This window comes from Caretta caretta, chromosome 11 (assembly GCF_965140235.1).
Source record: "Caretta caretta isolate rCarCar2 chromosome 11, rCarCar1.hap1, whole genome shotgun sequence".
Classification (NCBI taxonomy): domain Eukaryota; kingdom Metazoa; phylum Chordata; order Testudines; family Cheloniidae; genus Caretta; species Caretta caretta.
Window position 1 is genome coordinate 12895128 of NC_134216.1, and position 12633 is coordinate 12907760.

Consider the following 12633-nt stretch of genomic DNA (forward strand, 5'->3'; position numbering starts at 1 on the left):
ACCTTTCTATGCAGGATCTCTACCTATAAATAAGAAAATGATTTTTATTTACCCTACAGCCCTGTCACATTGCCAGAGCTGCGTAATGGGCCTTAGTGTAAATGAGAATCAGTCCTGAAAGGCCATCAAAGATGTTAGTCGCCTTAATGTTTGTAATGAAATTCAGAAGGGTTGGATGGCTGAGCTCAATAACTTAGAGACATATGTATGGTTAACATAAATTACCAATAATGGACTCCCTCTCCATGTCACTGGTTGGTCAAGAATGACAAATGAAGCTTCTAAGAAGCTCACAGAAAAAAACAGATCACCTTTCTTTAAAAAAAAAATCACCCCCTGAAATTAAGAATATCCTAGAATATAGTTACCCAACAACAGGGCACGATTCCTTTATAAATCATTACTTACATTTGGTGCAGAGTATTGGGTGGGGTTTACCAAGACTACTGCTCTTATGGATGATAAAACTCACCTGGAGGATCACTTTGTGAAGATGAATAGGTTGGTATCTCTGAAGAATGTGCAATCAAAGGCTCCGTTCCAGGCTCAGTGAAATACATCTCACTTGAGGAGCTATTTCTTCTGTTCTGCTCTACTGAAGAGGAGTGCTGGGTTAAATCTGAAGATCTGATCATTTCTGTATAAGAGGTGGTGCTTTCTGTTGCAGTTGTAGACATGGCACTGTTTGTTATAGACAGCAACGTCCTCTCTCCACTTATGGAGAATGTAGTCAGTGTCTCCATATTGTCCATAGGAGAACTGGAAGTCCTCATTTCAATATCTGAACTTCTAAGTGTCTGATAGCCGCTTCCAATGACTGAAAGGGAGGAAAAGGGAAGTGACATTTTTTTTATCTGCATGAATACCAAGTCTGCAGAATCAGATTCTGTTCTCTGTTACACAGGGGGAAATCTGGAGTAATTAAGCTGAAATTCATGGAGATTCTTTGGGTTTACACCAGTGTAAATGAGAGCAGAATCTAGCCCATGATGTCAAATTCAAAAATCAATGAGTTTGTGCAATGTAAGCCATGCTGCATTTGGTTCCTTCTCTTTGTCTGGGAAACAGTTCAGGAGAATTACTCTAAAAATAGTAAAAATGAATCCCTTAAAAAGAAATTATTGATGGAATACTTATAAACTGGAATCCCTAAAAGAGCTGGTACCTCCAGGACAATTAGTCTTGGAAGCCAACTATTAGTAATGGAAGATCTATCAGGAATTTCAGTGGTTTAAAAAACTGGAGTTTAGAAACTTCTCTCTTCCTGGATAATAAGATGAAAAGTGTACTTTAAAGTCAGAGGTTGGTATAATCTAGCCAACAAAAAAGGGAGACACCAAAATATTAGGGCTGCATTAGAAAATTTTGGCCACTGTCTCTCGTAGAATCAGAAACAAAACATTGGTCTCCCTACTCTATCCTCATTTCACTCCACCACAGCTGTGTGCTATTACTTTAATGTTGATGTTAAGAGAGGCGGTTGCTTCTCTGTATCTCTAAATGTCAGACTGGGTACCCCATATTGTGCACCCCAAAAATGAAGCACTCTGGGTTGATGGGAACTCTTGTATAACAGGGCCTTAATCTCTATTTTCCACCTGTGAAACAGTCTGATAATCATAGTGCTGACCTATCTTTGTACATCCCTTTGAGGTCTGTAGATGAAAGTGAGCAATCAGGGGAAAGTGTAATTAGTTATTACCATGAAGTGAATCCTAGCTATCACAATAGTGCCTCTAATGTTCTCTGAGGATAAGTGGGATCATTTTATGATGATTACTTCTGAAAGTGGCTTCAACAGTTAAATCTACATAACGTGCACTGATCAACTAGATGTGTGCAGCAATTTCAATCACATTCTGTACAAAGTCTGAAAAAGACAGTGATCGAGGGGAAATGGAAATGAGTCAGTAAAAACTATTCAGTAAGGCTAATAGGAAAATGAGATGTAATTTTTCTTTAAATTTCCCCCCAAATACGTCATCCTTCCCTGCTCCTCATCAGAATTTGAAACTTCAATTAAAAATAGTCATATTTTCAAATGTCAAAAATTTCACCCACTCTGTACAAGGTCAAAAAATGAGACAAGATTTTGGAGAAATGTTTAGCCTGTTTTTCCATCACAATGTCAATAAAAAAAAAGTCATCTATTGGAAAATATCAAAAACATTTATCCTGCCCTATTTTACTTTTTGACCAGACTTACTTTTGAAGTTCGTAATTGAAAACATTTTCAACGTAGTACAAGCATTCTACTGCTGGTGTGTCACTTTGAACAGGCACGGTTGTATTCAGAGAGAAGGTGGCATTCAGAGCTAGATTAGATTTCTTCTGGCACTCAAGGCTGATTCAGGGCTATCATTCAGGCCCAGGTTTGAGGCCCAGCACCAAAACCTAACAAGTTGTTCTCGAGAGACTTCGTCCCTAAGTAGAAGAAATCTCCCGAAACAAATTTCAGCCATTGTGGATAATGGAAATCTCAGGAGAACTGGGCTGTGATCTGACTGTGTCCAAACTGGAAAATAGGTCCCATCTGGTTTTGGATGCCATTCAGATTTGACTCGGACCACTCCTCGCTGGCCAGTTCTGACAGGCTGCAAAAGCTGTGTTCCCAGGCAGCATCAGGTGGGGAGGGGGCATCCATAGAGAAGCAAAAAGAGTTGTGAGCATCTTTGCTTTTCACTCCTCCTCCCTGTGCCAGACTCTACTGTGAGAAAGTTGAGCCAGCTCTGCACCGTGCCTCCTGCACCCAGAGACTCCACAGCCCCCAGGAAACCAATGGGAGTTAGGCACCCTGAGATTTTCAAAAGCACCTACCTGCATCTTTAGGCCCCTACATAACTTTACAAATCTGCTCCTAAAAAAGGACTGAAGTGGCTGTTCATTAGTCAGCTTCTTGGTTCCATTACAGCAGTGGTCCCCAAACATTTTTGTCCACCCCCCCTTACCTGGTCTGCACCTCCCTCCTAGAAGCAGGACTGCGGTAGAGGGCCGCGGTTGGGGGCGGGGCTGGTGCTCCGCTGGGGCCTCAGCCAGGAGCGAGCCCACAGTCGAGCCCGGAGCTGGGGGCTGCGGCTGGGAATCGGGGGCTGCAGCCGGGAATTGGGGGCTGCAGCCGGGAGTGGGTCCACAGCTGGGACCGGGGGCCGTGGCTGGGCCCACGGTTGAGGCTGGGAGCCAGGGGCCATGACCGGGAGCAGAGGTGTGGCTGGGAGCGGGGCCACAGTCGGGGCCAGAATTGCAGCTGGGGCAGTCATGGCTAGGGTTGCCAACTTTGATTGGATGAATTCCTGGAGATATCATTACATGACATAATCTTTAATTCCTGGAGACTTCAGGGCAATCCTGGAGGCCTGGCAACCCTAGTCAGGGCCTCAGCTGGGGCTGCGGTCAGGAGTGGAACCACGGCCGGGAGTGGGGCCAGGAGCCAGTGGCCGAGGCCAGACCTGGGGCTGGAGTGGAGCTAGGGGCACAGCGGGCCTGGGTGGCGCTCCCTCCCTATGAGGGCTCGCCCGGACCACCCCTGGCTCCTGGCCCGACGGTGGGTCCCCCCCCAACAAATGTTCCTCTGTGCCCCAGTAGGGGACATGCCGCACAGTTTGGGGACCACTGCATTACAGTATTAGCAAATACTGCTGACCCCAGTAAGTCTGTATGCTGGCATTGTAGTTTTAGCCTAGTACTACTCCATAGCCCAATACCTTCTGACCACAGTGCTTAACTATAACTGCAGTGAGCAGTTTGTGGAAGTCAGGCTTATACACACAAACACACACACACAATATACATAGAGAGAGAGTGTGGGTGGGGGCTTGGAAGCATCAGACTTTTATCAGTAAATGTCATCAAGTGTTGATTTCAATGTACGGACACAAAACCGACAAAAAAAAAAACATTTCCATCTGTAGTAATCAAAATTTCAGAGAGGCCAAGAAAGAAAAATGCTGCTTGAGAACTTATTGGAGTTTGATTTAAGGATATTTACTTTGTCTATTTTGACCATCTCTTGTAGATAATTTGTGTTTTAACAGTTATAAAGCTTTAACTTATTTCTGAGTCTCAGAATCTCCTGTCATTAAATAATTATTATCTGACCTCTGCATCATTTCCTGCAACTGTGAAAATTTAAAACCAATAAACATTGAAAAAATGCTTATCAATAAACATCAATATTACCAATAGTAACTGTCAACATTAAAATCAAATTCTGCCAAGCGTATATGTATGGCTGTGGGAAACATGAGGATTTCAGTTCATGTTGATCTCATGAACCAAAACACATGAGTTCAGTTAATCTAAGTTTGCAGCCCCTGAGGCTTCAGTAATGTTTTGTGTTCAAATAACCCCCCAAATCTATATAAATGCCAAATCTGCCGGCTTCACTGTAAACTAAAACAAAACAAAAAGCCCACTCAGTCTTTGCTGATTACCATAAGCAATTTTCTAGGAGAGCAGCCTGAAATTCCCAAACCCTCTTTGGCTCCTGTGTGGGGAGTACGGCAAACTAGCTAGCCTGTTTCTCCATCTTCAGACGGGTAGGAAGCAGTGAGGGAGTGGGTCTGCAGCATTCCGATAAATGAGGAAAAATCTAGCGGATGAAAACCTGCTTCTCCCCCTCCACATCCAGCAGCACTGGGATTCACAAAGCTATAGCATATCCTGTGTCATCATCCCACTCCCAATTACTGACTACTGGACACCTCAGAACAAGGTAACTGACAATCATGGAGAAAGAAGTGGGATCATCCAGACTCCACCAAAGATCATGCTGCTAAGAGGAAAACCCTGCTCGCCTTTCCTGTATTCCCCAGCCTAGCACTTTTCACAAGAGCAGGGGTGTTTATTGCCAGGCCCTGGTTAAATTCCAGGGGGGCAATTCAACCTCATTTTTAACCTTGTACGTATTCTTAATCATCTTCCCAGAAATGTCACGTAGGATTGCGGTGAGCCTGCCACACCAGAGGTGGCTGCATTTCCTGGCTGATATGATCTCTCTTAAATACAGCAGTTTCAATGTGAACGCAGCAAGAAGAGAGAGGGAGATGGAAAGTATTTGATTTAGATAGTAAGTACTTTGTAGTAGGCACTTTGTTTCTAATACAGATTGTAAATCACTTGGGGCAGGGACTATCTTTTTGTTCCTAGCCCAATGGAGGCCTGGTCTATGAATAGGGCTCCTAGATACTACAGTAATATGAATAAAATAATAATACGTTTGCATAATGCTGAGCACAAACAACAACAAGAGTTTGGCAGAGTCGCTCATGTGCTTTGACATCAGCTGATGAAAGACTATGCATTCAGCTGTTACTCCCATGCAAATAAGCACCAATTGTCCCAGTTCCATTCTTCAAGCCAATATCCAGACAGAATTCTTGTATCCAGCACAGTCACAACAAGTCAAGTCTACTCCCCTTTAACAAGCTGCTTGTTGCTACGGCCCTTTTGGATACAGGGATTCTGAAGCAGAGGGGGTCGGGCTTGGCATTTTATTTGCAAGTCAATACCCAGACTGTCCTTGTGTAGCGGGGCTGAGGCTCAAAAACGTGGGTGTGTTTGTGGAAGGGGCACCAAATTCTTCTCTGCATCCATCTGTCCCTAAAAGCTTTCAGATGTGAAATAGCAGATCACCCTGCTGGTGAAACACTGAGATGAGCTCTCGCATCCATTTTTGCTCTATACAATAAATGTAAAGTAACAGAAACTGAAAAATCCTTTTGGGGCTAAATACTGATAGAGCAAGATTTACCTTCCCAGACTATTGAGTAAATTGTCACTGAACCATCAGAAGGGCACGCTAACGTATATACGGTGATACATTCAGGCAGATTGCACAGAGCAATAATATAATTCAGGCCAAATTCAGGTGCCTAGAGTGCAGCTCTGCTGTTAAAATTAATTCTGTAAAAAAGGACAGCCTGGGTCCATGCTTATGGTCTCTCAGTGACTCCTGATCAAATGTCATCAGTTTAAAAGTAAAAAGACGGATGTGTTTTTTCTAGCTGCTTGCCCAGCAAACTTACCCTGGGATCTGGGTTCTTTCCTGTTTGCAACATCACCAGTGATAAATGGCCTGCTACGCCTGTGAAGCTCCACTGTCTTCAAATTATGCCCTCACTAACGCCTGTGCAATGCCACCACCTTCAAGGAGGGCAGAATCCAATACTATTCTTGGAACTTCACAGCTCAGTTGATGGTGTGCAAGTCAGAACAGAATCCAATTCATTCTCCCGGGATATAATTCAGTTTGCTTTCCTTACTCTGGTTTGGATCTGCAGGGCAAACAGGAATAAAAAGGGAGTAAAAAAACTTGTCTTAGTCACTCAAGTCAGTAGATCTAACTCTGAATACAGCCAGGGAGCAGCTCCACTGAGTAAGAAGGTGCCATTTTCAGAGCAGAATCGCACTTTCAATTTTGCCCACAAAGTATGTGCAGCTGCATGAGCGAAGGAGGAAGAAAGCATGCCAATGCAGGCTCAGTTACCTGGTTTTGAGGGCACAGTTTACTCAGTTACGTTTGAAAATCTGGCCCACATTTTGCAATAAGGACACCCAAGACAGAATGAAAGAATCAAACATGACAAAAATCTGCAATGACTGCTGAGTCCCTAGCAAGGAATATATGATCTGGGCTCATTACACAGCCATCAAGTCAATCAGAGATGTGAGACAATTACCATCAGATTGTTGTTGACTCCCTTGCAGAAACTGGTCTTCAAACATGACCCTCCACTTGTGCGGAATGACCCAGACCCAAACATCTTGCAAAATAAAATAAACACAGGACCATCTGGTCTCTTCAGATCCACTGAAGATTTAGACTATAAGCAGTCCCATAGATCAGGTACAGTTTTGTCACTTAAGATTTTGTCACATGCTAAGCTGTTCCCTTTGATTTAAAAAATAAACTCCTTCTACGCTGCCACAGCTGTTAAGACAAAAATTTTAATGGTCACGTGAAATTGTCGCACCACCTGCAGCATCAGTATTTTTGTTTCCAGTTGGAACTATAGGACTAGCAATGATGCTTACCAGACATATCTAATCTTAAGTGCTACTTTTTCTTTGTAAGCACAAAAAGTATGCTACTTATTCACAGCGCAGTTATAACCGGTCCAGTATAAACAGATCAAGTTCCAGCAGATTTTTCAGCCCTAGTGTCTGCTGTTTTCAGCCTTGCCCTGTAACCAGCTTATGAAAGTCTTCAACCACATGCAGACACGTTAAAAGTATTTCTGTATAACATAGCTGGACTTTATTCCCTCTCCTGCGCCCGTGAGGCCCTACTTTGTGTCAGCATCACAGTCCCGGTCTCTCCCTGCTTACATACCCAAAGTTCCCTTCATCCTTGGGGCTCATATCACATGTAAACTGTGCCACTCTGGAACTGGTTGTTAAGCTAAAAGCTAATCACAATGTTTTCATAAAATCATAGGGTTGGAAGAGACCTCAGGAGGTCATCTAGTCCAATCCCCTGCTCAGAGCAGGACCAACACCAACTATACATCATTCAAGCCGATTGTCACAAAGCACATGGTTACTAATGGTGGGCACAGTTGTGACCTAAAGGCCTTGAACAGGGAGTAGAGAGAGTAGGATTTCCACCTCCTGTTGCATCAGGCCTACCATACTGCACTCTGGACAGCATGGCAGATGCTCCCTGTGGTGGGCTGGAGGCGGGCAAGGATGAAAATTTTGCCTGTGCATCATCTCTAACTTCAGCACAGTTTAACTTCTCTGCTTCTTTACTATTATTCACCCCCAGTATTGACAGAGGTGGACTAATCTTTTTTATTCAGACTCTCTCTATCATGGCAGGTAATTTGCTTGGCTTTGCCTTTGCCATACCTCATGAGCTGGGGTGGGCAGAGCAGACCCACATAGCATGTGCAATTGGCACAACTTTTACAAGCCAGCTGGCCAAGCCTGAGAGAGACACAGGGAGGGGCAAGTGACTTGCCTAAGATCACCCAGCAGATCCATGGCAGAACCAAAACTAGAACGCAGGTCTCCCAAGTCCCAGCCCTGCACCTGCTCCCCTGTGCCAGGCTGCTTCCCACAAGTAGCTGCTTGGCTCACCAGTGAAATGCAGTCCCCTCTGATGCGGAACACTACAGAACAGTTTTAGGACAGGAAATGAAGAAGGCAATATCCAATCTGAACTACAGGGGGAATTTAGGTAGGCCAAATGTAACTATCCACACTGGAACTTGGCCAGGATGTTGAGGGACCACACCTCTACCCTTGCATGGGATCTTCCATCAGCAACTTGGTTTTATATCTGAACTGAAAGACAGCACCTCACCCCCTAAGACATTAGTACAATACTGAGTCAGACAGACACTTAATCACCAACAGCAGTCCCTTGAGCACCCAAGGATTATTCCTGGAGGTCACCCAGCCAAGTACTACACAGGCTTATCCTTGTTTAGTTTATAGAGGCTGACAAGTGAACAGCCCAGCCCTGCTCCCAGGGACGTCAACAGCAAATCCCAAACTGATTTCAAAAGAAGCAGACCCTAAAACGGGGGTCCCTTCACTGAAATGCAGGCAGCTTGGGGTGGAACACCGCTGCTGTTAAACTGCGACATGACATACATTTTAGAAGAATATTAATAATAGAAGAAGAATATTGTATACCTTTAAAATTGCAGGGGGGTTAAAAGCCAAGAATGGGATCACCTGAGCTGAAATTTGACCACAGTGCCAGGGCTAACACCTGTACAAACCATGCAACATGAATTGATCTATCCATTTATGTCATGTTCACTGAACTGAGAAGTACTCTCCATTCTTCTCTAGAAGGGATTTCCTAATTTAACCTCCAGAACTGAAGAAATGATCCCCTCTAACCAGGGAGCAAAATTAAATCGGAGTTAATCATTAATCAGCAAAAATTGATAAAAGATAATATCCTAGTCACCCAATTCTAGGAAACAACCACCCTTAACTCAGTTTCCATCATGTACAGCAGTCACTTCCCCCCACATGCCTGATTGTTAATCTTCCCTTCACAGCTCATTTGAGAAGAGAAGGTAACATTTAGCAGTGGAAGGACAGGCTCATTGTACGGTGCAGCTGTGTTAAGTTATTGTATGAGAAGAATAAGGTGATGTTTTGTGCCTTTCTGGGACGAAGCATACTTAAGTAGATCTCTCATGAGAAAGAGAAGCTGTAATTGTAAAGCTCCCATCTGTTCAACTACATAATCTCAGCATCAGACTGAGAGACAGAGGGAAAAAAAATCTAAACACAGAAAGCTCCTTGCCAGCTGCAGGAAAACTTTAGGACTCAGATTAGGCCATGAAGGATCAATAAAGACCAGAGCAAGCCATCGACTTGCTGAATCTGTCCAGTCTCACTAGGTGGCACATACTTCTGCTTGTGTCTTTATCAGCCACCAGGAAAATGGCTCTGTGTCATGTTTTGAAACACTGCTGCGGATGTAATGATTATGGGTGGAGGCCATTTGGGAGCCAAGTGAGTTTGTATGAACAAAAGCTACAGCCCTAAATCTGGACTGTCCAGGGCTCTGTGGGATTTTCAGTTTCCTTCCTTGTCCTTACCCTGAAACAGCACTGAGAAAAAATCTGAAGCATATAAAAAAACCCTTTTCATGCTTTAAACTGGTCAGTTCAGTATAAACATGTTGATATTATTCCTTCAAAAGGGGCCTTTGTGTGGTGCACTAGCCACCAGAAGAGTTTAAAGGGGGGGTTGCAACATACATTTCACCTCTTCATTATTTCTATTGATATTTATAAATGGGCAAGGGACTGAAGAACATAATCTCTAGGAAATATCCTGCTAACACTAGCCAGAATCAATAGGCAAGTCCCGCAGTCTCTCTCAACCATGAGTGGCAGTAACAATGCCACAATAGAGGGCAGCATCAAAAAACATCATCTCCAGACTCCCTCTTCCTGAGAACATCCCTGGTATCCCATCCAATCTCAAGCAACTGCATGAGAAAACAGCTGGGGCTTGCACTGGGTCCTGGAGGCCAGCAAACCCAGGTTCTAGCAGGCCACCATTTTTCCATCCATGCACAGCTATTTTTTAAAATTCAGCATCTTCAGGGAAACACATTAAGTATCACTCAGTGTCCAGTATCCCCAACATGGTTTTGTTTCTGTTCAGCATTTGCACTAAGCCTCTCTACACATTCTATCCCCCAGAGAGCTACTGTGTGTCTCCAGCGAGTTATGGGACAAGGAACAGAGGCACTGACAACAGACTTTACATTCTCCCATTGCACCCATTTCACCCACCCACCCCTCTCTGCCTTCACAAGCAGAGGAGACAACAAAACAGCAAATCCAGACTGTTGCCCAGCGCTGGCTCCGCAGCACACTCCCCCTCTGTTTTCGCTCACAGAAGTCTCCCTTGGAAGGGGTAGGAGGGTACAACCGCTCTTTATGGTGTAGATCCCTCAACTTAACCTTGCAGGGCCACCCCTGTGTGAGCTCACGCTAGCTGGCTCAGCATAAACACTGCGAGCCCCACTATGACCAGCAGCACCACTGCATATGGACGTCACTGGCACATGCTGGAGCTTGGAAGTGTTATAGAGACGCATGTCCTCTTCATGGATGGCCCAGACCTCCGAAGAATCTTGGGGATGCATGGGGTTTGGAGGCTGAACCTTTCCCTGGCCGCGAGGGCAGTGAAACTTTTCCCACTTCTAAAAAGACCAACCAGGTGGAACCTCAAGCAGTTCCCAGTCTCTTAAGTGGGAAATTTGGCCCATATCTTGCATAGGTTCCTCCAAAGAAGATAATTATAACTGTCCAAGACTAATACTAGGACAACCAGCCCAGCAATGCCCACCTACAGCGCCTACCACAATGGACTCCTGGGCTATGACTTGAGCTCCTAGGTGCTACCACAATACCAATCAATAATAACAATAGTAAGCACTTACCCTAGCTCTACAATAACAAATGGACTGAGAACACCTTCCATTTTTCCCCTCTCACGGATATTAGGAAATTGAAAACACACTAGTCAGATAGGCAGTGGAGCCACACAGCATGAGGCATCTATGCCAGTCACTCAAGCACGGCTCTCATTGCCTCTGCTCAGAAACACAGAACATGCTAAAACAAAAACCACAAGGGAATCTTTTCTCTGTAGCAATCGCCATCTGGCAATCAAGCTTTACGTGGGGAAAAAAAAGGCTATAGGAGTCTGTGATTGAATCACTGAGGCTCACAGCTTGTCCCTTTTGGTGAGTCCTTAAAATGTAAGGGTAGGATATAAGATGGCAGGAGAGGTGAGGGGAAACTTGAAAAAGAGGGGGGAGAAAGGGGCGGGAGGGGGTTGGTCCTTTATATTTGCCTGTGATAGATTGAAAAAAAGCCTAAAGGAGTTTTGTTGTCTGGTTTTTCACCTTAGAAATCTCAGGAATGCCAAGTCTCCCTACTGTTGTTGTTGGAGAACTTCTTGGAGGAATCAGAGATGTTTATTGGGGACTTTTCTCGGCCCTTCACTGAAGGCACAGGGGTGCCAATTCCTTACTGAAATGGAGCTTCTCTCTCAATGGTTTAGTTAAATAAGTGTTAATAAAAAGAAACAGAAAAAAATCTTTTAAATACTATGAATAATAACAACAAAAATTCCCTTCCCTTCTCAGTTAATCAGGTTTCACTTTCTGCTATGTGATCCTAATAATTCCCCAGCCACCCACAGCATGTAAAAGACCTCAATTTCTAATGGTAAATACTAGCAAGATTTCAATTTATTTTCAAAAATCTTTCAGGCCTTTCTTTTATAATGAAGCACAACAAAGAAGTCGACCACCCAATTCCTCCCCCTCACACACATTTTTTAAAGTTCCCTTGACATTTTCATTAGCTGGAAGGCAGCATTAATGCTTCAGGCCCTAAGCAGCTGAGGAAAGAGAAAAGCCCTTTAGAGATGTATTTTGCTGTCATTTTAATTTTTGCTCCCTTCTGAGGGCAGTGCTGCTGGAGTCTGTCAGACGGCTGGGAGAGGAAGTTGACTGGCAAGACTCCACCAAAGTGGAGCTGCTAGGTCATTGGAACAATAAAAAAGCAAGAAAAAACATCCTGGCTGCAAAAGAGAGAGAGAGAAAAAAAGAGTAAAGCCCATAGCAGATCCCTGGGTGTGTACAGTACAGGTTGAATGGAGTGAACTAAGCCCTAAAACATGAGGACAATGTCACTGCTGACTTTTAGAAGCATACAAGTTAATTTATAGCACAGACTTTTCTGCAGTGCTCCAGTAAGTGTAAGGAAAGAGAAAAAAAAAACCCCAGTGGGTCTGGAAAGTTTCTAATCATTAGAAAACTTACACGGGGCTTGATGGAACAATATTTCCGAGGCAGCTAGCCTGCTGCTTGTACATAAAGATTAATTACTCTTTGAATGTTAAACAGAGTATCACACAGCTTGTTGCTCCATTAGACAGTTTGCAGCAGCCGTTTGCACTTATTTAAATGGAAAGGCACAGGAAAACTCTCCTTCAATAGGAACAGATTTCAGTAACAACACCAGAACCGACCCCAGGAGGCGTTGAGTGATCTGCAACTCACAGATTCAGGCTCTTAAATAGGAAAAGGTGTGCGGAGCTCAAAAGTTTCAAACTGAAACTCTAGGACAGTATGCATCC

The 12633-nt window shown here is 44.0% G+C and overlaps 1 protein-coding gene across 7 annotated transcripts in view; it reads right to left on the reverse strand.

Annotated features, from left to right (window-relative positions):
- HEG1 (heart development protein with EGF like domains 1) overlaps nucleotides 1-12633 on the reverse strand; it is a 95490-nt gene that overhangs the window by 65094 nt on the left and 17763 nt on the right. For 6 of the 7 annotated variants that reach the window (XR_012664328.1, XM_075117747.1, XM_075117749.1 and 3 more), the window contains exon 2: nucleotides 473-817. Coding sequence is in view for 6 of the 7 variants with exons in the window: in XM_075117747.1 (XP_074973848.1) it covers nucleotides 473-817 (345 nt within the window). In the remaining variant the exon portion in view is untranslated. Of the gene's footprint in view, nucleotides 1-472; nucleotides 818-6023; nucleotides 6273-12633 lie in introns of all 7 variants that reach the window. The other variant, XM_075117751.1, reaches the window with a different exon arrangement.